At 33.9% G+C, this 23,873-nt stretch overlaps 4 protein-coding genes across 8 annotated transcripts; 2 read left to right on the top strand and 2 right to left on the bottom strand.

Annotated features, from left to right (window-relative positions):
* The first annotated feature begins 1,033 nt into the window (after nucleotides 1-1,033).
* LOC107927434 (uncharacterized) lies at nucleotides 1,034-2,102 on the top strand. The gene is made up of 2 exons (XM_016858478.2): nucleotides 1,034-1,327; nucleotides 1,407-2,102. Exons 1-2 carry the CDS (start codon nucleotides 1,166-1,168, stop codon nucleotides 1,989-1,991), a joined length of 747 nt encoding a protein of 248 aa, XP_016713967.2. The 5' UTR covers nucleotides 1,034-1,165; the 3' UTR covers nucleotides 1,992-2,102.
* A 1,442-nt stretch (nucleotides 2,103-3,544) lies between these two features.
* Nucleotides 3,545-10,370, bottom strand: LOC107927458 (disease resistance protein At4g27190). 4 transcript variants are annotated; one of them, XM_016858513.2, is made up of 5 exons: nucleotides 10,249-10,370; nucleotides 10,004-10,117; nucleotides 9,661-9,837; nucleotides 4,743-8,612; nucleotides 3,545-4,051 (listed from the first exon to the last, which is right to left on the bottom strand). In XM_016858513.2, exons 3-4 carry the CDS (start codon nucleotides 9,719-9,721, stop codon nucleotides 4,840-4,842), a joined length of 3,834 nt encoding a protein of 1,277 aa, XP_016714002.2. In that variant the 5' UTR covers nucleotides 9,722-9,837; nucleotides 10,004-10,117; nucleotides 10,249-10,370; the 3' UTR covers nucleotides 3,545-4,051; nucleotides 4,743-4,839. The 4 variants fall into 4 exon arrangements, with proteins under 4 accessions (XP_016714002.2, XP_040943792.1, XP_016714003.2 ...); XM_041087858.1 differs by having other exon boundaries at nucleotides 10,044-10,117; XM_016858514.2 differs by lacking the exon at nucleotides 9,661-9,837.
* Nucleotides 10,371-10,414: 44 nt separating this feature from the next.
* On the top strand, nucleotides 10,415-15,283 carry LOC107927459 (putative disease resistance protein RGA1). Of its 2 annotated transcripts, none has more exons than XM_016858517.2 (3): nucleotides 10,415-13,829; nucleotides 14,360-14,459; nucleotides 14,959-15,283. In XM_016858517.2, exon 1 carries the CDS (start codon nucleotides 10,636-10,638, stop codon nucleotides 13,762-13,764), a length of 3,129 nt encoding a protein of 1,042 aa, XP_016714006.2. In that variant the 5' UTR covers nucleotides 10,415-10,635; the 3' UTR covers nucleotides 13,765-13,829; nucleotides 14,360-14,459; nucleotides 14,959-15,283. The 2 variants fall into 2 exon arrangements, with proteins under 2 accessions (XP_016714006.2, XP_016714005.2); XM_016858516.2 differs by having other exon boundaries at nucleotides 14,333-14,459.
* Nucleotides 15,284-15,581: 298 nt separating this feature from the next.
* On the bottom strand, nucleotides 15,582-20,992 carry LOC107927403 (eukaryotic translation initiation factor 2A). The gene is made up of 14 exons (XM_041087860.1): nucleotides 20,847-20,992; nucleotides 20,452-20,500; nucleotides 19,802-20,159; nucleotides 19,533-19,719; nucleotides 18,772-19,006; nucleotides 18,622-18,690; nucleotides 17,883-17,984; nucleotides 17,721-17,761; nucleotides 17,244-17,377; nucleotides 16,829-16,892; nucleotides 16,652-16,748; nucleotides 16,399-16,505; nucleotides 15,958-15,980; nucleotides 15,582-15,860 (listed from the first exon to the last, which is right to left on the bottom strand). The coding sequence occupies exons 2-14, from the start codon at nucleotides 20,492-20,494 to the stop codon at nucleotides 15,764-15,766; spliced, it is 1,557 nt and encodes a 518-aa protein (XP_040943794.1). The 5' UTR covers nucleotides 20,495-20,500; nucleotides 20,847-20,992; the 3' UTR covers nucleotides 15,582-15,763.
* Between the last annotated feature and the right edge of the window lie 2,881 nt (nucleotides 20,993-23,873).

Genomic DNA, 23,873 nt, shown 5'->3' with positions numbered 1-23,873 from the left:
CTTGTTTATGTTTCCTCGATATTTTAAAATCAATATTTTACTCTTATATATAAAGGTTCTCCAGAAAAATAGAAAACCTTGCATAAGTGGCATAGTTAGATATTTGCCATTTGTCTTACACATTACACGTATTGCTTAAGTGCCAAGGGCATGCAGACGCTTTGACTAAAAAAAAAGGTAATTTTTAGTTTTTCTCCTATAAATATTGTAAAATTTTAAATCAATACAATGATACAATTACGTTTTGGGATTCTCTAAATGGTAAATTATAGTTCAACCCTAAAAAAAATTGTTAAAATAATAATAAAATTATATTTCAACCATTCCTCAATTTTATAATTTAATTTTGGCTCTCTTGGAAAAAATTCTGACTTCACTCTTAAAAATTATACATGTGAATACATCAAATATAAATTCATATAGATAAATATTGTGCATCATAAAATAATTTTAAAAGAATATATATATTACAGGTATAATGGCAATTTTAACTCTTAATATTTATATCTTTTGTCAAATTGGCTCTTATTTTATTTTTTAAAAGCTAAATTTAACTCTCGGCAAAGAGTCGAATTAATTTTTTTATCGAAAATATTGACTAAAACGTTAATTTTTGAACATAATTCGTGCATACTTCATATTAATTATTTTAAGTTTATATATATTTATTTTTATAATTTTAAAATTATTTGTTGACGTGGAATATAAATCAAATAATATTATATGAGTATAAAGTATACGTGAACTATCACGTGAGTTGCAAACAACAGTATCTTTAAAAAAATATTTTAATAAATATTCCATTAAAAAAATCAAATTGACTCTTTTTTAAAAATAAAAATCAAATTGACAAAAAAAATCGAGGACTAAGTTAATATTTAATTTAATTTAAAAATAAATATAAATATTTTTTTAATATTTGATACCACTCTTAAATTAGAAAAAATTTCTATTTAAAAATTCATTTCAACTCATTTTCTTAGAATCAAAAATTTTATTTATAATTTAAATTTTTTATCAAAATAAAAGAAAAAAATTATTGACACATTATTTTTCAACTATTATTTCCTTTCATTAAGGAAATAATATAATTAAAAAAAAATTGTTGTTTGCTTCAAAAAAAGAAAAAAAATAATCTTCTTCTTCTTCATCAATAATCAAGGCTATGGAGATTAGATATCTTGATTGTATATTAGTTCCAATAGGTCTTTTAATAATGACTGTTTATCATCTATGGCTTCTTCATCGTGTTATCAAATACCCTATCAAAACTATCATCGGAATTAATGCAATTAGTCGCCGATTCTGGGTTCATTGCATGATGGAGGTTCGTGGCTGTTCTTCATCATTAACTCGATATATATTTTTTGAATTTATTTGAAATTAAATCCACGTTTTTTTCACAGGATGTACAGGGCAACGGTGTCTTAGCAGTTCAAACTTTACGTAACAACATAATGGCATCAACGGTATTAGCCTCGACGGCAATAACGTTAAGTTCGCTCATCGCGTTATTAATGACGAGTAACGCCGGCGAGAAATCGGCGATCGATGTCGGAGATTTAAGTCACCGGATTTTTTCGATCAAGTATTTTGCTATGTTACTTTGTTTTATGGTGGTCTTCTTATTGAATATACAATCTATAAGATATTATAGCCATGCGAGTATACTTGTTTGTATACCGCCGAAGAAGAAGAGTACGGAGAACCAGTTCCGCCACTGTCTTACGGCGGATTACGTGGCGACGATTGTGAACCGTGGAAGTTATTTTTGGTCGTTGGGATTACGTGGCTTTTATTTCTCTTTGCCTCTTTTTTTGTGGATATTTGGACCAATTCCTATGGTTTTGTGTTGTTTGGTCCTGGTTTTCTTGCTTTATTTTCTGGATAATAATGTTGAATTTGGTTCGCCGGTTGTGGAAATTTCCGACGATAATCACGGTGGTTCTGAGGATGATACCGAGGTTGGTGTTGTTTACCCCATCGGTTAAATTATGTTGTTAGTCCCTATACTTATTTAGAATTTGAAAATTAGTTCATATACTTTTTCAATTTAAAAATTATAGTCCGACCATCATCATTGTCGGTAGTTTCTATCAAAATTTGCCAACTTATCATATTTATTTCATGTTAATCATATACCAAGTTAACAAATTCTGACAGAAAATACTTACGATTTTAATGATTAAACTAAGATTTTTAAATAAAAAATAGGATTTAAATTTTAATTTTTGTTATAGTATAGAAACTAACAACATATTTTAACCAAATATATATACACATTCAGTCAGGAATTTTATAAGTACTGACCAAGATGATTTATGGATGGGTATTATATTTATTATAAAATCCATAAATTTTATTATAGTATATATGAATTATTTTTTTAATTAAAGGGGTATGAGGTTTAAATATGTAAGAGATATTTGTATTTTAATTTTAATTTTTAATTTTTAATTTTAAGTTATTAGTCTATTTAATAAATTTGGAAATTATAGAAAAGGTAGAATGATTCATTTTGTACTTAATATTAATAGTTTTTATCAATTTAACTCTTAGTATTTAAAAATACATAATAAAAACTCTTTTAAAAAGGTATATAAAAATTTAAAAAAAAATAGTTGTTCATATTTTCAATAAAAAATTCTTTAAGAAATTTAAAAATTTATTTTTGAATTTTTTTTAATAATTACAATGTCAATGTGAGTAACAACAAATTTGAATATATTTTAATTATTTTTTCATGCTAATTAATAATATTAGAAATTTTGTTACACATGTATGTGTGTAGAAATTATATATTTAAAATATATGTATGCGTTTAAAAATAATATAAAATAAATAATAAAGTGTATGGTTTGAAATTAATAATAACAACACATATATAATATGTACAAAAATAAAATTGAATTATAATAATTATCGTATAGAATGATATCGAGGCTTTAGGTGGATGGAAAGATTTAATATTCTTGACGTTTTGAGTTTAAATAGTATTATTTGCATATTATCTTAATTTAAAATTGTTGCTTTTTTATTAATTTTTATATAAATATATGAAAATTCAGAAATATTCTATAACAATATAAATTAATTATTTAAAATTAATTTTTAGTAATTTTATTGATATCAAATTAACTTGTGAAATTAAGTGCATATTTAAAATTTAAACCAAAATTTTCGAAAGTCATTTTAAACAATAATGCACATGCAATACCTACAAAGAAAAAAAGCCTTCGACTTTCGTTAAGTTCTTGATTAGTAGTCATATATATAAATATATATTATAATTTAGGTTAAAATACTTAGGTGATGCTTGTATTATACAAATTAAATTAAATTAGTTTTTTTATTATTAAATGGATCGATTTAATTATTATATTATTAAATAAATAAAATAAAAAGATTGATTTGGCACTGTTATTGCCTCAACATAGCAGTCAAATTTAATCGTATTTAAGTGTAGTATTTTGCAATTTACATTTTATTCAACACTAAAATCATTTTTAAAAAAAAAAATATTAAACAACCCCATTTTAAAGAATTGGACAAAAACATGTTCCTTGTATTAAGTTAATTCAAAATGACAACAAATTATATACATGGAAGGCAAAATAATCAGAGAAAGTTCCTAATATAACACGGTCTTTAAACCCTCAATTCAGGGCTTCGACATGTCTAGATGTATCGAGAACAAAAAATATTAGTTCTTGACCCATACCTTTCCGGAATTCCGATAAATCGACTGTCAACGGATGCAAGTGTTGTTAGTGATGCTGCCATGGTTGTTTGTCTACTTCCTCTAACACATTACGGGCAATCCATGAGGGAATTGGGAAGGAAGCAATAGTTTTATCTACAATGGTAGTTCTGTTTTTCGGCAATTGTTCCAGAAAAGGCTACCTCTAATTGTTTGCATTCGCTATACCAATAGCACTGGTTGTCAATGGACTGCTATTTCCGCCTTTCTCTTTGTTTGCCAGTGTGAAGAGCTGATTTGCTGCCGGAAACTCTGTGCAGCAAGGAATTTCAAAGCTCCCCAAGGAGTGACCTAAACAAGGTGAATTATCAATAATCTTGATTGGAAAGTTATGCATGGAAAAATAAAACAAAGTATCAAATAAGGCATGCTAAACCATGAAACATTGAACCAACCACAATTTAGATGAAAAGAATTGAATAAAAGTACGATAAAGGCCCCTATACAAGAAATCGGATTGCATTTTACCCCTTCTACTAAAAATTAGGCAAATTAGTCCTTATAAATTAAACTAAAAAGCAAATTGGTCATTTCGGTTAAAAATTTCATCAATTTGTACGGTTAAAATATGACAATAACGTGGCGTGCCACTTGTACCTCATGTTTTAATAGAAAAAAATGGATGAATTTTTTTAATAGAAAGACCAGTTTGCTCTTTGATCCAATATATAAGAACTAATTTGCCCCTTTTTTAGTAGACGGGCAAAATACAATCGACCTCCTAATACAGGAGCAGGAGCTCTCATGTTACTTTTACCAAAGAGTTGATCAAATAATTACCTTTTTACTATTTGTCGATGTTAACAGGAACCCAATTTTTGCGAAAATGTGCCGTACATGGATACTTTAGGAAATATGAAGAAGAAATAACGAGGTACTCACTGCTAAGTGATATTCAGCTATTATATAAGCATGCTTGAATTTCAAATAAATATAAATGCTTCATAATCCTGGAAAAGAAAAAAGGAAAAGTAGACAATACCTCTTCAGCCTTGATTTATTTTCTGCAGGTAAAATTTTTTTGTTCTTACACATCGTTGACTCAAGCGATGAAAATAGCATCAATTGATACTATCTCCTCATATATCATCCTCAGAAACTAGAGTAAACAAGTCGTTGAAATGTATGCTTAGAGAAGGTTCTTTCCATTCTAATGAATCCCACCAATCCTTCTCACCTTTAATCCCCTTCAGTGTGTGTTTCGACTTGGAATCTAAATTGATTTTCTTGAAATTAGGGCAGTTGCATACACTGATATATTCGAACGAGGGCCAAACACCTTCTCGAATGGTTACTAATGCGGGAAGGTAGTGAAGAGTTAGTCTTTTGAAACTGGAATCCGACATGTGACTCAATTCAGTGGTCATATCATCGTCAAGTATGATCTTCTCGATTGCTGTACAATCATCGACTATCAACTCCTCTAGGTTCAAGAAGAATCGAAGCATGGAGCTTTTCAAGACGTACTTCAACTTTGGACATGCGTGCACATACAGGATCCGTAGCATAGTGAAGCTTCCTTCAGGAAGAAGGTCGTTGCAGATGTATTCCAAATTCCACAAATAGTGAAGATCCAAGTGCTCTAGGCATGGAAATACAACCTCGGTAAATTCCTTATCGTCCAAAACAGCTTTAACTGTGGGACACTCACTTACTATGCAGTGTTTCAACTTATTCATGTTGGCAATCCCGAACTTCGATATGCTGATTACGTCCAGGTGATGATCTAAATAAAAAGCTGAGCAATATGCTAGTACTTTGACGATTGCATCAGGTATCTTCTCACCGTTAACAAATCTCAAGCGTTGGCTTGTTTGATCATAATCAAGCTCCACGTATTGTGGAACTCGAGAGACAATACGCTTGATGTCACGGCCAACCACAAAATTATACTCGGTTAAGCATTGATCAATCCAGGCTGCACTTTTTTGGAGGAACAGTTCAAGAAGCTCTGCTTCTGGAAAATAAAAAGACAGAGAAGTTAGCCCCGTCAATTTACTTACCTCGTAAATGATGGATTTGACACATTTGTCCCACCGCTCATCTCCTGGGCACACCCTAATCCCGAGTGATTGCAATGTACTGAGCCTCGATATTATCCCACTAGAAATCAAGCCTTGTGGCAATTTAAGATGCTCACTTCGGTTGATAGATCCATAGAAGCATATATCAAAGTATGTCAAAGAGGATAGTTCACGGATCTCATCAGGTAATAAGTTGATCTCAGTGCCTCTAAGATCAAGTACTTGAAGAAGTTTGAGGGATCCAATATCAGAGGGAAGCATAGAAAGGCGTTCACAATGACGAAGGATGAGAGTTTCCAGGCTTACAAGTTTTGAAATTGTTCTTGGCAGAGACTTTATTCGGGTATTTGACAAGTTTAGCACTTTCAAACAAGGCATGCAGTCGAAAAAGGACACGGGTATCACTCTGAGCCTGAAATTTCTTTGAAGAAACAGTGTTAAAAGTCCAGGGCAACTTGGGCTCTCAGGTAAAGCGGACAAATTATTGTCCATCAAAAAGATCATACTAGAATTTCCCCATTCTTCTACTGAAGGTGGTTGGGTCAGTCTTGAACCGGCTCTCAATATGAATTGACAACCATCGGGAATAAACAATCTATTGTTCTCGGGGCTTTCACGTAGTATAAGCGATGAATGATTTTCTTGGCTCACCGGTTTTGAGTAAGCTCTCAACAGAAATTGACTGCCTTTTTCCTGCAACAAAATGGCCAGTGCCAAGTCTCTCATCATATCATGCATTATGATGGAAGAACTGGAAGTAGTTTCTAACAAAAAGGCATGTACGAGAACAGTAATTATCTCATGGCCCCTCTTATATGCATCAGCCGTATTCCCGGCAATCAAACCTTCTTCGATACAATATGTAACAAATTCAGAAATATTAACCTCTTGATCTTCAGGAAAAAAAGCACAATGAAGGAAGCAACTCTGAATGTCATGAACCTCCAATCGGTCAAAACTGAATTTTAACAATTGGATTACGTCATTTCGGTTTCTTAGATCTCCACAAGGCCCTGAAAATTGCTTGAATGCTTGCTCCCATGCAAAGACATCTTCTTCCCCTGACAGAGCTCTTCCAGTGACAATAACCAGCAGAGGCAGACCACCACACCTCTCAACGATAACCCGAGCAAAGGGCAGGATACCTGGTATGTTGACAACTCTACCTACTTGTTCACAGAACAGCTTCCATGCTTCTTCATTAGAAAGAGTTCCAACTTCGATCATATTTATGAAACGCATGTTATCACAAACCTCCAAATTCCTAGTTGCCAGTATTATCGCACTGCCATTTTCCGAGCTAGGATCAGGAATACCGACTGCTTCTAAATCTATACTCTCCCAGACATCATCCAAAACAAGCAAAAACTTCCTGCCTTCCAAAGATCGGAACAATTCTTCTCTATTTTCAGATTCAGACTTGAAATCTGTTGATAATTGCCTTAAAACTTCATCCTGCATCTTCCTTATACTCCAGTATTTTGATACTGTCACCCAAATGATCAAATCAAACATGTCCTTTATCTGGGGATGAGCAATAAAGGCTTTCAGCACAGTCGTCTTCCCAACCCTTTCAATGCCATAAACACCAATTCTTCTGACTGTATCATTGCTCAAAAATTCCAAAATCTTCAACACAGTGTGCTCAACATTTGTCTTGGCGTCAGTTTGACTAGGACCCTTAGTCTCCACTTCATCAGTAAGTAGAATTTCCTCTTCCGAAGATGCTACTGAAAGCGTATCTACCGAGAGTATCTCTCTTTGGGGAGAGATGAATGCTCCCACTTCAATAGGAGGTTCAACTGATTGGTTGACAGTTTTTAGTGATTCAGGAATTCGACTTGCTGCTGGTAAACTAGTCTCAGATTCTGTTTCATGACTGGAGGAAATTTCTTCAATTTCATTAAGCACGGCCTTAAAAATTTCAGGTCGCAGAGATGGTTTCATTTCTTCTTCTTCTTCTTCTCCTTCTTCAAAAGAAATAAGTTCAATCTCGTGTCCAGCAGTTGGTAAGATGTTGGTTAGTGAAGATGATACCTCCTCAGACTTTGTCTTGAGGTCTACTCTATCCCATGGCGATAAAGAGCTTGGAATCAATGAAGGTTTCAACCAAAAAGAACCTGAATTACCAGATAAAGGAGCTTCCATGTCAATCATTGATCCAACTGTTGTAGTTGATCCATCTTTGGTCTCCGCCTGAGATGATCCTCTTTTTCTGGTCCTTATTCTTGGCTTCTGATCTCCCTCAACTTTTCTTTGTAATCGCAACTTCCTACCATATTTAATAAGTGGTATCTCTTTATCCCTTTCAACTTCCTTCCCCGTAGCACAAGATCTTCCATCTTCTAGATACTTGTCAAGGGGATCTTCAGTTTTGCTCCTCAAGTAAGCATTTGAAGTTCTTTCAGCAAGTCCAAAGCTCTTGCCCTCAATCATTGAAGAACTCCTTGTTCTAGTTGCCCTTTGCAACGGAGAACTCTCCAAGAGACGGGTGATTTCATCAAGCACATTCATCAAATCAGCATGTGGTTGCTTCTTGGAAAACCTCAAGTTATCCGAAGTCTTCTCATGGAACTGCAGTAATTCTCTTGCATTAATTTCAAACTCGCTCACCTTGATCAGCCATTCTCGAAATTCTTTTGTTCGCTTTGTCCCAACCATTAATTCTTTGATCATTTCTTCCTTCACCGAATCTCGTAGATCAAACAGATACTCAGTCTTTGGTTTAAGTGCCGGATAAATCTTTTTCCGGTATTTTGCACCCGTGATTTTTTTACACCAGGAAACCACATGTGAAAAACCGTTATCCTGCCTAAAATCCATCTCACCTGCAGAAAATAAGCCACCAAATTAAAACCATATAAAGCCATCAACTCTAGTATCAAGCAAAAACCTGAAATAATTTGTAACTACTCTCACAGGGCTTGTTCGGTTTGGATAAATGTTCAATTTTCTCTACCTCGGATTCATTACATTAAACCGCGATTAATATAAACCATAAAGTACTATTTTGAAGTTTATTAGGGGATACAAGTTTAAAAAACATTATGGGTAAACTACAAAAATAGTCACTTTTGTTTGCCTCATGTTACATTTTAGTCACTTATGTTTGAAATGTTACGTTTTAGTCACTTATGTTATTATTTTGTTACGAAGTAATCATTCTTCCGTTAAGTTCTATTATCTCCCTAACAATAATCCTACGTGGCAGTCTAACTAGATATTACTGAATCTGCTAATACATACTTCATCCGGATAAATTAAAATATTAAATAAGAAATAAAATTATAAAACGATATGTTATTTGAAAAATAACTATTATTGTAATGAGATACATGTTTTATTATGTATAAGTATTTAAAATTTTGTTTTTGTAATGTGATACATGCGTAAATATATATATATAATCATATTAGTGAATCTGTTAATACATACTTTATCTGAATGAAGTACGTATTAGCAAATTCAGTAATATCTAGTTGGACTACCACGTAGGATTACCGTTAGGGAGATAACAAAACTTAACGAAAAAGTGATCACTTCGTAACAAAATAATAATATAAGTGACTAAAACGTAACATTTCAAACATGAGTGACTGAAAACTAACATGAGACAAACAAAAGTGACTATTTTTGTAGTTTACCCAAACATTATTTTCTGGTTTTATAGAAGATCAGAAATTTTCCAGACAAACAGATTTAAAAGGTTCATCAATCGTTTAAAAAAGGCAGCCCCAAAAAAGATTTACAGAAGAAGATTTCTCTTGAAAGAGTCAGAAATCCCTTAACAAAAAAGGCAGCCTCAAGTACTGAAGCTCTTCCCAGAGTCGAGAGCATTTCGTTGAAACGGACCATTGGTGGTGGAGGATCACCTACCAAGCAAATGTAAGAATTTATGTGCAATTATGCTACCACTTGGGCTAGGTAAGTCGGGCATTCATCAGAGTGGATAGACAAAACTCCGCCAGAGAGCACTGTTGGGAACAATACCGACTCATTGAGAGGTCAGTCGACTCCCAGCAGATAACACCTCGAAAAATTTTCCGCTCTCACCTTAACAAAATTCAATTATTTACATTAATTTTTTGGCTCAAAGTGGCTCCATTGTTATTACAACAATAAGGAGAACATGGATCCTCTCATTCAAGGTTAGTGATTATGGATAGAAGTAGTCATCTAACATTGTTTCCATTAACATAAAAAAAATTCAATAATTTACCAGACGGATGAAGTCAAATTATCTTCCTTGAATTACTGACCGAGAATAGCTTCAAACAAATCTGATTTTCCACGAAGACCAGGCCGAGGCAAGAATCCCTTCGGAAAAAAAAATCTAAAAATAATACATAGAAATCAAAGTCAAATATAAGTGAAACTAAACGAATTTAATTTGATTTCAACAATTCAGAAATGAAAAAAAAAGAAAGAGAGGAAATGATAGATCTAGATAAAGGCGGAACTAACCGTAAAGTTTCAGCTCAAGCCATAAACAACCGCCGGCCGCCGCAATCAGCGAAGTTGGTGAAAACCAGAGCCAACTAAAGGACTAAAATTTCAGAAGCGCAATTTTGTAGCGTCCGACACGAATAATTAAACTGAAATTTTATTTAACTAGCGTTGCTTTGAAAATATAATATGGTTTGACGATTCTATCCAAAAAGAAAAGTTTAATTACACCAAAGTTCAATTTAAGCTACTAAGAATAGAAGGTGCAGTTTCGTAAATTTACACCTTTTTATCATTTTCGGTAATATCAGTTAATGTAAATATGGTGCTAAATTCAAATTCTTTGGTTTACTGGATATTCCATAGTGGGAATCCAATTCAACTGTAATTTAGAGACAGGGTTTAATGGCGGATTCAATTGTGTCACCCCTTCTCCAATCGCTTCTCAATAGGTTGGATTCCATTTGCCTTTCAATTGGCGGCGGCCGCGGCGGCGACGAGATCTTGACCAGGTCGCGAAGTGTTGTGGCGGCAGTCAAAGACTTAACTACAGTGGCGGAGCAGCGGTTCGAAATGGCGGAGGAAATCAAACTGTGGTTGACTGAAGTCAAACGTTTAGCTTACCGATTGAGTTATCTGGTGGATGACTATGAACAGCAAATACGCAAGGTAAGGAATCAAAAACTAATGAGCTGTTGTTTTGGTTTCTTCACTAAAACTGGAGACCGGCGTCCGATAGCGAATGTGCTCCAGAAGTTGGCCACACTCGCCGGAGAAGGCAATTGGCCACTGGAAAGTAATTGGGGACCAGATCTTTATTTTCGATTGAATTCTGGATCTGGAACTAGTTCTTTAGGTCTAGAACTTGAAATTGTGGGTAGGGATACGGATAGGGATAAGGTGATTAGTTTATTATTGAGCGAGGCCAAGGAGATATGTCGGGCGGTATCCATTGTAGGCGTTGGAGGAGTGGGAAAAACAACACTAGCTCGTCTGGTTTACAATGATGAGGCACTAGGGCGTAATTTCAGGTTCAAATATTGGGTTTCTCTTGGAAATGGTCTTCGTTTCAATGTTGAAAGGATTGGGGAAGCAATTTGCTCTAAAAAATTTACGACCTTGGTTGACTTGAGGGATGGTGTTAGAAGGGAACTGCTGAGGAAGAGATTTTTGGTTGTGCTTGATAATTTGTGTATTGAGGAGATGGATCTATGGTTCATGTTAATAAACTCATTCAATGTGGGTTCTCCTGGATCCACTGTTTTAATCACGACTCGCTCAGTTGAAGTTGCAGATAGTTTAGGTAGCATGCCTTTGTATTACTTGCAGCCTTTGCATGATGCAGATTGTTTGGATATGCTTTGGAAGGTGGCATTGTTACCCAGGGAAGAAAAAGAGGAAAAACAGAATATTGAATTGTTACAAATTAGCAAGATTCTTGTTGCGCATTGTGGGGGGTTGCCTCTTGCTGTCAAAGTACTTGGTGCTTTGTTGCCCTATAATGGAGAAATGGGCGATTGGTTATCTGCTGCTACTCTTGCTTTACTGGCGCTGCAAAAGTATAGTTATACTTCTAATATTTTGCCAGTTCTGCGCCTCAGCTATGATCTTTTACCATCCAATCAGAAACTATGCTTTGCGTATTGTTCAATATTCCCAAGAGAATGTTGGATCAGTAAGGAAAAATTGTTGCAGTTGTGGAAATCTGAGGGTTTTCTGCAAACAAGTGGCTCATTTTTTGAGGACATAGCGGAGGACTGCTTTATGAATTTGTTGCAACGCTTATTTTTTGAGGACATTGTAAGAGATGAATCTGGCAACATGTTTTGCAGAATGCATGATGTAGTGTATGATTTTGTATTGACTGTTAGTTTGACTACATGCTCAGTTGTGGGACCTGAAAGTTCGAAATTTGTTTCTAAAGAATTTCATCATTGCTCCTTGGTATTTGAATCTGAGCCGTCAACACAACTAAGATATTTGAGTAATAAAGAAGACCTGCGGACTTTGCTTTTCATATCGAGTAAATTTGACAGTATCCCTGATACGATATTCTCTAGACTTAGCCACCTGCACGTGTTGGACTTTAGCCAAAGCGGCATTTCTGAGTTGCCTGTTTCTCTTGGGGCTTTAAAACACTTGAGGTACCTCGATGCATCTCGCACATATATAAGAAAGATACCAGAAACCATCATTAACTTGAAGTATTTGCAGACATTGGAACTCTCTGAGTGTTACAACCTTGAAGAGTTGCCCAAAACTGTCCCCCAGTTGACAAGTCTGGTAAATCTCGGTGTTTCATCATGCTGCTCTTTGACTTATCTTCCCTCAGGGATTGAAAAGTTGAGGCTTCTTGAGAAGCTGCCAACATTCGTTCTTGGAAAGCAATCTGATAGTGCTAAATTAAATGAATTGAGAGAGCTGGACCTTAAAGAGAGACTAGAGATTAAGAATCTTGAAAATGTGACTAAGGAGGCAGAAGCACAAGGCGCAGAGCTGTTTAAGAAAGTAAGCATTCACTCATTGGAATTATCTTGGGGCCACAGTGGTGTTATGAGTGCTCAAATGTCTGCCAAAATACTAGAATACCTCTACCCACCCCTGAACCTAAGGGATTTTTGTTTAAAAGGATACAAAGGTTCCAGGTTTCCATCATGGATGAACTGGGGTCTTCGGGATCTGTCGAGTATTTCATTAATCAGTTGCAGTTGTCAAACACTTCCACCGCTTGGACAGCTACCTTCCCTTAAGTTTCTCTATTTGAAAGGAATGTCTGAAGTGCAGTTAATAGGCCTTGAATTTTATGGGGATGGAGGATTCCCTTGCCTGGAACAGCTTGAAATATATGATATGCCTAACTTGGAGGAATGGCCGAGTATAGAAGGATCTTCTGGTCCCCTGTCACTTGAAGTTTTCCCCTGCCTTGACAAACTTGTGGTCAAAGGATGTCATAGGTTGACTGTGTTGCCAGTTATACCAAATCTTAGAAGCTTAGCTCTTTGTGACAGCAATGAGATGCTACTGCACTCAGTAGTCCATCTACCATCGCTTTGCTCTTTGGTGGTAGAAAAATTCAAGCTCAAGTTTTTAACCTGTTACTTTAAAAACTTCTCTATCGAGAAACTGACATTTTACGATTGTGATAATTTGGATCATCTATTTGAGAATAACCAAGCACCTTCCTCTCTTAAACATTTGAGTATTCTGTACTGTGATAGACTGATGTCATTGTCTTTGGACCTGAGATCACTGACTTCCCTTCAGAGATTTGATGTTATGGAGTGTGAACGACTGAGGGACATTTCCGGTTTGGTGTCCCTTGGTTCTCTTGAGGAATTAAGTATCGTGAGTTGCCCAATGTTGCAATCGCTACCATCAGGCATACATTACCTTACACTCCAAAGGCTGGTAATCAAAAGATGCCCTGCTTTACAAGGACGCCTGGAAGAGAAGAATGGTTGGGACTGGCCCAAAATTGCACATATCCCATACTTAGAAATAGAACACAAAGAGTTGGCTCTTGAAGATAAGTAAAGACCAAAGAAGCCAAATGTCAACTATTTCTTTTGCAAATCACCTGCAGATCTTTCAACTCAAAGGTAAACTCTTGTTACACTCAAATACACCTTTATGAAGATGCATACCAACTTAAACTATATCTTTAGATGAAGCCTTTTTTGCATCTCGAATTATGATGTCCTATAGAGGAGATTAGACACAATAGAGGACGTAATATCCTCTATGTTGTTCGAAAAAAACAGTTTGAGTAAATGCAGATAAACAAAATAATTTGTCATTAACATACCTCTTAGGAACCATTAAAAAAAGGATATTTTATAATATACTGGCAGTAGAGTTTAAAATTTACACTATTGGGTTTATATAGTAGCCACATATATTCTTGGAGTTGTATTCTCGGATTTGGAGCTTTGTAAAATTTAGTGCTGGTTTATTTGGTTATAATCTTTTGTAAAGTTCATATGAAACCTGCAATTCGTGCATTCAGCTTCAAACCTTAGTGGCAAAATAGCTATCTCTAGCAATTAATGTTTCCATCCATCCCATTCTTACCTGTTTTCCTTATGCATTGATGGAGCTGTAGGTTAAATCCTGAAATTCATGCATACAGTTCAAATCTCCGTGGCTGATGGTAGCAGCCCTTTCATTCAGACCTGTTATCGTACGCCATACTGGAGCAGTGTGTTTTGCGAAGTTCTTCCCTCATCAAGGTACAACCACATTTTGTTGGCTGTTTTTTTCTGTTTTGTATGATTCATATTTAGAGTTCGTAGTTTCTCCTCCCAACAATGTTATTGAATTTGTGTTTCTCTCCTAAGAAGTGCAATGTGCCCAGGGGCGAAGCCAGAACAATTTTTTAGGGGGCGAATGAAATTTTAATTTTTTATAGTTTATATCTTTATAATTTATAAAGGATTAAATTAAATTTTTATAATTTTAGAGGAGCTAAAGTGCAATTTTACCTTTACTAATTTAAAATTTTTTAAAAATTTTAAAGGCCTAAATAACAATTTTACATTTTAAGGGGACCAGGGCCCATGCCACCCCCGGCTTCGCCCCTGAATGTGCCTTACGTTATCCCCAACACTTCGTTGGTCATTTCTTTGGTTTATTGATTTGTACTTTACAAATAAATAGAAATTTTCTCTTTTGCTCCCAAAAAATAGCAACCCTTTGCTACCAGTATTAACTGTTATCTTTGTTTCTCAGGTCTTCCAGGGATAGATTTGTACCTTCAACATGAATGGCAGGGAAAGGATCATGGAAATACAGTGAAAATGCAGACAAAAGCTGAAAGGTTTGCTGCAGAACATATATGGGATGTTGGTAAAAGCACCATAGATATCTTTATACTAAGAGTCAGATTGTATTTTACCTCTTTTATTAAAAAAATGAACAATTCAATCATTGTGCATTAAATTAAGAAACAAACTAGTCTTTCTATTAAACATCTATCTATTTTTATCGGTAAAAATTGATCTATATATATTAACATGAAATACATATGAAATATCATGTATAAGTTGTCTGGTTATTTTGTCGTTTACATTAACTTTTGACAGTAAAAATAAATAAAAAAATTTTAACTAAAATAATTATTTTATTCTTTAATAATACCATGATATGTTCTTAAATTAAAAGGATAAACATTAAGCTTTAGTATTGTTGTAAATATCATTGTCCGACCTTGTTTCAACATCAGTTGCTTGGAATAATATGTCCAGGTATGAACAATGAGATTCAACCCATTGTGAACATGTCAAATTTATATAACTCGAATTATCAATGTGTCAATTTTTAATAAATATATAACATCTTAAAAACAATTATGATAAGTGAAAATTTGTTATGTCTAGCGCATAAACAACAATATATGTGTACTCAGTTCTCTCTTTCCCATAGAAAAAATAGGAAAACAGAAACGAATGCTACATATCAAAACTGGTAAATGGCGACTGCAAAGCATCAAGGTCTAAATAGTTTGATTGGTAATTAAGCTAAAACTGCAAATTTTTCATGTAGCACCAGATGCCGCTGCCGCCTCGGCGGCCTTTTTCTCCTTCTGTTTCTCCCTCTTCTTCTTGTTTTTGAGTGCATTCTTGCTCATTTCTCTACATTATTAGAGCACACATGTGAGAATCGGAAAATGCGGAAATCAAAGACCGGCATGGATGTTAGACACGGAATTTATAATGAAAGAAAACTCACCCTGTAGAACTCCCTCCGAACAACTGCAATTACACAATGATAGAGACAGTCAGGATTACGAAAAGATTTTTCTTTTTTTTGGACTTACGAAAAGAAATTGAAAACATAGGAATATCATATCGAAGATATTTCAGAAGGCAAGTTGGCTAGAATGAGAAGCCTCAGAGGTCATATTTTCGTATCACGGTCCAATACAGATCAAAGATGGATACTCCAAGGAAAAATGAAAAATCGGAATAATATAGGTTATACAATCCAAAAAGTATTTGTTTGCAGGGTGACACTGTAACTAATCCTCAACTAGAGGGTCATTGTATTATACTGTATTGATAGTGTCTCGCTAATAGTGTTTTTACTGCTTAGTGAACTCATCATTTAGTTTTTTGTTTATACGTTGCATTTCATTCAAATTGTTATCTTAAAGACTTGTCAGAGAAGTACCTCTGCCTGAACTGCCGCTGCATTCTTAGCATGTGGAGGACGATAAGCAGCAGGCTTCTGTACAGGAGGGTTAGCCGATGCAGGCTTTTTGGTGGTTGACCCTTGTCCTGGAAAAGGAGTAAAACAACATCAACACATCTACAAATGAGAATTTAATAATCAAATCTAAGTTAATTGGACTCAAGTACAAGTATGGTCCGAACTCAATCCAATGTCGAATTAAAATACATTAGAGAATTTGATGAAATAGAACCTTGTGATTTGGTTTCTTCAATCTTTACAGAACCAACAGACTTTATAAGTTCAGCAATTTCACCGAACTTATCTGGTGACTCCGGCTTCCAATCAGCCTGCATGATGAATATCAAGTAAAGAAAAGTGCATACAAAACCAATTCATGAAAAGAGCACTAAATAATCACGATGCTCACCTGGAACAACTTGTTAAACATCTTCTTGAAGAGCAACGATCCATTGTAGTTAAAAATTTTAACACTTCAAAAACAAGAAAATCGGAAATTAGTAAATAAACTATTTGGTAAATAATGGTTACTCTTGACTTGGGTCAAATGGTAGATACGATATCACTATCGTCTATATATGGTTTCTAAAGAGAGGAAAGAACATAGATCATTCTATTCATATAAAATATGGAGACATAATAGCACGGATGTTAGTACTTTTTCACTTAACAACAGTATCTCCGTAGTCATTGAAATACTGAGGTTAACTAGTCTATTTGGTTTTTAAAAGAGAACAACTCGGTCTCTAATTCAGCCAATGAACCAACTCGCAGCCGCAAACAGCTAAATCCTCATTATAAGAAAACATCAACAATCAACATACCAATTGTCGACTTGGAGTCTGGGAGCTGTTGTAGCAGTCATGAAATAGCATCCATCCGCAGACCACTCACTTGTTACCGAGCATTCGGCCCTAGTTGTTCCAAGCTGCTTTTTGTCTACAATATCCCAAAATGCCTGAAGCATAAAACTAAACTTTAGCTCCATCAAGAACGAGGGAGGCAGGACAATTCATTGAGAAGAGGCCTAATGAGAAGAAAAAACAAAACCCAAAAGATTGTCCCTTCCTTAGAAGGAAACGAGGGAAAAAAAAACAAAGACAAACTAGCTCAAAGCGAAAAGAAAAAGTGGAGAATAGAACATAAGGACCAAAATGTAAATATCAGAAGGCAGATATAAGCCAAAGACCCTCCAAGAAAAAGGGTCAACTGACTCGGAGAAACAAATCCACAGGAACCACCCAAATACCAAACTTGACTCCACCAGGTGAATACATACAGCAAATAAAGTGTATACATACCATATCGCCAGGCAAGTTACCGAAACCGGCCAAACACAGTACTGTATATCATAGACTTAAGGCTACAAATATGTATAGTCAAAAAGTACAATGAACAGTTAATTAAAGCTCATGAGACAAGGTAAATAGGAAGAATATTATGAATTATTTACAAAAGGATACATTTCCCCTTCGGATTCCATCGAACGGTATTGTAAGGACCAGATCCTAGCTCATGTACTGGTTTGCACTTCTTGTCAAATACTGTTGCACTAGCAGGCATAACTGAAAGTATGTCAAGGGGCACAGTTGCAGAAAGGATTCATCAAAGAATGAAGTGAAAGGCTAACCCTTGTTACCATACACTATATACGGATACCCTTGTTTTACATGTCAACACATTATATGTAACAAATTAAATAATGGGTGAACTACACTAGTAGTCACCCAACTGTTAGTTTTTTTTGTCACCAACTATGAAAAGTTATTAGTAAATTTCTTTTATGGTCACCCAATTATGAAAAGTTATAAAATGGTCACCTAACTATTTAAATCTTTTATGTTTTGGTCACCCAACTAACTTGGATTTTTGGGTGTTTCCATTTTTACGTTAGCCAACTGGCGATCAAAAAACAAAAAATTGAATAGTTGGGTGACTGAAAAAGAAATTTATTAATAGTTGAGTGACTACTAGTGTAAATTACCCTTAAATAATTCATAAATATGATTTGTATGTACTACACTAGAGGATCTATTCATAAATAGCCTACCTCGGGGTATCAAAAGTGCATGCTATATCACTCCAAATCCCATTACATTTCATAAACACACTAGCTAAATGTAGCCCTGATAAAAATCAAAATCCAATCATCAACCAAGAGTTGAACACCCGGTCATGTCTTCTATGACGAGAAAAGGATACATCCATAAACAACAGCAAACTCTTTCCCAGAATATGACCATTGAACATCATGAATAGGCCCCTCCTTACCTGCCAATATAGGTAACAAAGTCAATAAATTGTACATGGTGAAGAAGGGGAAAAAAAGCAGAAGTTTAAGCAAGAACATACGAAGGGGAACAAGTCCTTCAAAGGCTCCATCAGTTGTAAGGTAGTGCAACTTCGACTCTCCGTAATAGCTCTGGTTAGTCTTATCAACATCAGATTGAACCACAACTAGAAGTCCTGTTGAACCATGGTTCCAATGTAACTGCACAGTAGAACATCGAAAAAAGCTTCGTCGAGCTAGAGGTTGGCTCTGCAACTCTTTTGCACACGCATATATCTGGACACTAGCTGGACTCCCCTACAAAAAAGAAAAACAAAACCCAGATTTATCGAAAGTGTAAAAAGTTAGGCTCCCGTGTCACGTACATCTACAATCAGGAGGTAATTAAATCATTTCCAATTTACAACACAAAAAATATCAGTCCCAGAACTTCAAGGCACTTTTATATGTGAACACTTCCTACATACTAGCTCTTGAAGACATGCTTTACTAAAGCTGCATTACTCGTTTCTCATCAGTTATCAGTATCTAACATCCTTAGCATGTAAACACAAAAAAGTCTACATTTTATTCAAGTCTCGCAAAAGAAATACCCTGAATCTATACAATCAAATCATATAGTATTTATTATACGCTTTTAACTAACTTCGACATGTTCCTTCACTTCCACAAATGAGACAAGTCGATGTTCAAGTTCAAGACACATCATGTTAACAAATCATCAGAACATTACTAATCCGGGACAAGATGATACCAGTCCTAGACACTTCTCAGGCGCTTTCTTTCATTATAAGAAACCAACGGAAGTGAAAGAAACACCGACCTTAGATTCTGGAACAAATGCTGCCACATGGGACCCAGGAGCTCTGGAAAGCTCCACTGCAGCCACCCCAGGAACTCTTAGCCGATGCGAAATTCCTTTAGAGAAATCAGCAGCATCGAAAAACTGTATTTCATTTGTAGCAAGCCGGCATGCAACAGCTTCATCGGAGCTGAATTGGATTGATGGCCTGAGACACAGATTTACAAGTAAGTACACTTAAAATAATGTAATGTGTGCAACCAATATATGTATATGTTCATATATGGTACCATGTAGCTTTTGTCATGTTTTTCTGGAACTGCTCATAAACAGGATCCCCGGTCTCTATGCTCCATAAGACCACATTCTTTTCCTGCGGCGTAGTAGATTTCTGAAAGGTTTGAAGATAAGCCCCACAAGGGGACAAGGCCGAAGCGACTACATTTGGGATTTGAAAACATCTTATCTCTTTCAAAGTGTTGGAATCATAAATACCAATAGCAGAGTCAGTTTTTGTCACCATAATCCTTGAACCATCCTCACTATACTTAGCATTACTGCAAGGAACTTTTTCAAGCTTAATCCCAGGTTGATTATTATTCTTGAATGGAGGTCCATTCCAGATAGAATATCCATCCGGTTCTCGAACTAAAAATATTCAATAAAAATAATAGAAAAATTAGCAAATTATATACAGAGAATAAATTCTAAAGGGTTAAATACTTTCGGTGGCTCTTTCCTAGGACCTGAATTTTTTTTTGTCCAAGTTCAGGGACTAACTTGGACCAAAAGAAGTCCAAACTCCAACATGAGAATAGTTGCCTAGTTCAAGGCCTAACTTAGACAAAAGAAAGTTCAGACCCTGTGGGAAAAACTGTCAAATTCAAACCTCAAATAGCGATTTAACCCAATTCTGAAAAGAAGCATAGTTATTAAGTACCTAAAATCTCTAAAACTGGTGAAGTTTCCACAGCTGCCGCCATTGGATGCTTAGATAATTAAAAGAAAAAATTGCAAAAACCCAATGTCAGAATCAATTCAAGCACATTGTTTTTTAATAGCAACTGAACTTCATTCGTAATTTACATTAAGCAGATACAATTATATGCATATGACTTAAAACAAAATAAATAATCAATCTTTCAATCAAATTGGATAAAAGGAAATTAAAAATAAATAAATTGAAAGCTACTTGATTCGAGCTAAATTACTATAAAACTAAAAAAATTATTAAACGCAAAAAAAAAAAGTTTGGGTTTTTAATTTCTTGAGAACTAAAAGATGGAACTTTATGAAGAAGACAAAAAAAATTACTGATCGGATTGAGAAACCTACGTCGTATCGGGCGATCTGTGCTGCCGTTGGCTGAACCTTTTTTACTTGCAAATCAGCTACTGAAAACTTGCCCGCTCCGTCTATGGGAGTCGGCTACTACATACTATTGCTAACTACTTCCATTCAAACGACGTCGTATTATGTTCCTATTTTCTTTCCCTAATAAATATCAGTTTAGGATAATTTCTGGAATTTTTTTGTAATTTGGGTCGATGTGAATTTTTTTTTCTGGTTTATGTTAATTTGGTACTTTTTTTTTTCCAGAAAATATGTTAAATATTCTTAGTATATATAGTTTTTTTGGCTTTAAATTTGTACTTGAATTTGGATTTAGCCACAAATTTTAATTTATTTTATAATTCCTTTAAAATCAATTAATATGAGCTAAATATGTTGTTCTATGTGATATATATATCATTCAATGATGTAGCATGTGTCACATGTTTAAATCTAATAGGTCACGTCATTCAATTTTAGTTCATTTTTATAATGTTACTAAAATTGGATGATATGGACTAGATATATTGTTACATGTGGCATATACATCATTTGATAATATAGTATATGTGACATGTCTAAACCTAATAGGTCACGTCATCTAATATGTTATATATTAGATCAAAGTTAATATTTAAAATTCAAACTATAATTTAATATGTTTAGTGCAATTAATTCATATATTTAAATTGAAAATGAACTCACGACACCATTGTTACATAACAGGGACAAACACTCTTCAAATATGATAAAATTTTAATTTAGTCCCTTTGAAAATTTAACAATAATAAATTAATATGATGATAAAATTATATTTTGACTCCTTTAAAAATTTATAAATCAATTTTCACTCCTAAAATAAATTCTAACAAAATTTATAAGGTTATCCAAATTCTAACCCTTTTGAATTCAGTTTTGTTGATTTATATATATAACTCATTATTTAATTACATAAATTATTATAAATCTCATAATAATTTTGTAATATAAATTAAATAAAATATTATTCAATTGTACATATTAGTGACGTCGAGAATAGGGGTGAGTATTCGATTGAGTCGAATCAAATCGAATAAAAGAATTTCGAGTTTGTCGAGTTGACAAATCATATTTTAGCAATCGAACTCAATTTGAAATTTTTTTGAATTGAATCAAATCGAGTCAAAAAATTTTGAGTCTATTGGAGTCGAGTTAACAAATTCTATTATTTATACTCAATGTTGTGTTTACATGAAACGATTATTTAGCTGGTAGGCAAAATACAAGATTATTTAATTACATAAACAATATATTGGTTTTGCTTTTTAACTTAATGGTAAATGGTTTTGACTTTTAACTTTAGAAAAGGTAAACATTTATTAAAAACGACATAGTTTTACCATTTCTTTTTCAAATTTTCAGATGAGTGTAGTTATATTCAAGTTAAACTGGAAATTTTGATTTTTATTCGAGTTTATACAAATAACTCGAATTATTTAATTGCAAAATTTGAATTTCTTATCGAATTTTTTGAATTGAATCAGATTTTACTCATCCTGATCAAGAACTCTAAGATAATATAATGCACATAAACAAATAATAAATAATCCAAATAATAGCCTGGTCGTGTTGTAATCAAGAGTGAAATCAGAATTATTGATAAGAGGATTGAGATATTTATTTAAAATATACATGTTTAAAATAGGCGGATCTACACATGCCTATCCAAATAACATTGTCTAAACACATGCCTTAATAACATTATATAAACTGTATAGGTTCAAATACTGAAGACAATATTGTTATTAAAAGTAGCTACAAATCCGAACATAAACAAGAAAATGAACTTGAAAAATTTTATTTTTTTTACATACTTCAAATTCAAGTTGTTTATGCAATAAATACACACACATTTATAAATTAATCTATGTATTTTAAATATGCTCAATATTAAATCTAATTTGATATTTAATGCCTAAATTGATGGTGAGATCAACGAAAGTTGCCCAAGTGGTAGCATACTTCCCATAATTCTATACTCTAAAATATTGTTTAGATTTTAAGTTGCCCGTAAGTACCCTACATGCTCTATGTCTTATTCGAATTGACATTTTAAATATACTCAAAATTTAAGTTGCCTACATGATAACATAGTACATTATAGGGCATGAGTTCAAACTTTACCAAATGTAAATGCTTATATTCTTTGGTAGGTAGTCGTGTATCACACACGATTCATCCCAACGAGACGCTTTCACTCGATTGAACTTGACTCTTTTTCAGGTATCCTCAATTACTCTCGAGAGATAAAATCTCAATCAAAAACAATATCAAACTTATTGAAAAAGGGTTAAATTCTACCATTAGCCCCTGTACGTTGTAAGAATTGTGGGTTCTGCATCTTTCAGATTTTAAAATTTCAGTCCTGACCAAATAGTTGCCATTAAAGTCATCAAATAAAGTTCTGCTATTTTTAAAATATGATGTGCCAAACATATTATTTTATGTGTAATGTCATGTCAGCTTATCATTTCTACCTATTACTCACTAAAAATTCAATTGATGGATTAATAACTATCATTTGTGTCAAGATTGAAATTTCAAAACTTGAAAAATATAGAGACTTAGAATGATTTAATTAAAAAAACAGACTAAATATTTAACTATGCACATAATACAACATTAGTAACTGAATTTAACTAAATGAATTTAATTGTTACTATTTGGGTCAGACTAAATTTCAAAAGTATAAAGACCAATAGTAACAAATTCGAAAAGTATAAGATTAAAAGTGATCAAATAAAAACACAATGACTAAATCTATAACTTTTTTACACAATCTCATTATAAGTTTTGACTGTAACGCCCCCACGCCCGAAACCGTCACCGGAGTCAAGCTTGAGGTGTTACTAAACTTATCTTACCTTTTAAACAACTCTAAACCACTTATTTTAATTTTCGGAATAAACTGTTTTTCTGCGTCATGGTTACTTAAAAATTCATTTCTCGAGTTTCAAAACTCAAAATTAAGATCCGTAAATTTTTCATGAA

The sequence above is a fragment of the Gossypium hirsutum genome, chromosome A02 (genome assembly GCF_007990345.1).
Source record: "Gossypium hirsutum isolate 1008001.06 chromosome A02, Gossypium_hirsutum_v2.1, whole genome shotgun sequence".
In the NCBI taxonomy this organism is placed as follows: Eukaryota; Viridiplantae; Streptophyta; class Magnoliopsida; order Malvales; family Malvaceae; genus Gossypium; species Gossypium hirsutum.
The sequence above is the reverse complement of the archived record's forward strand: the minus strand, read 5'-3'. Positions and strand labels throughout refer to the sequence as shown.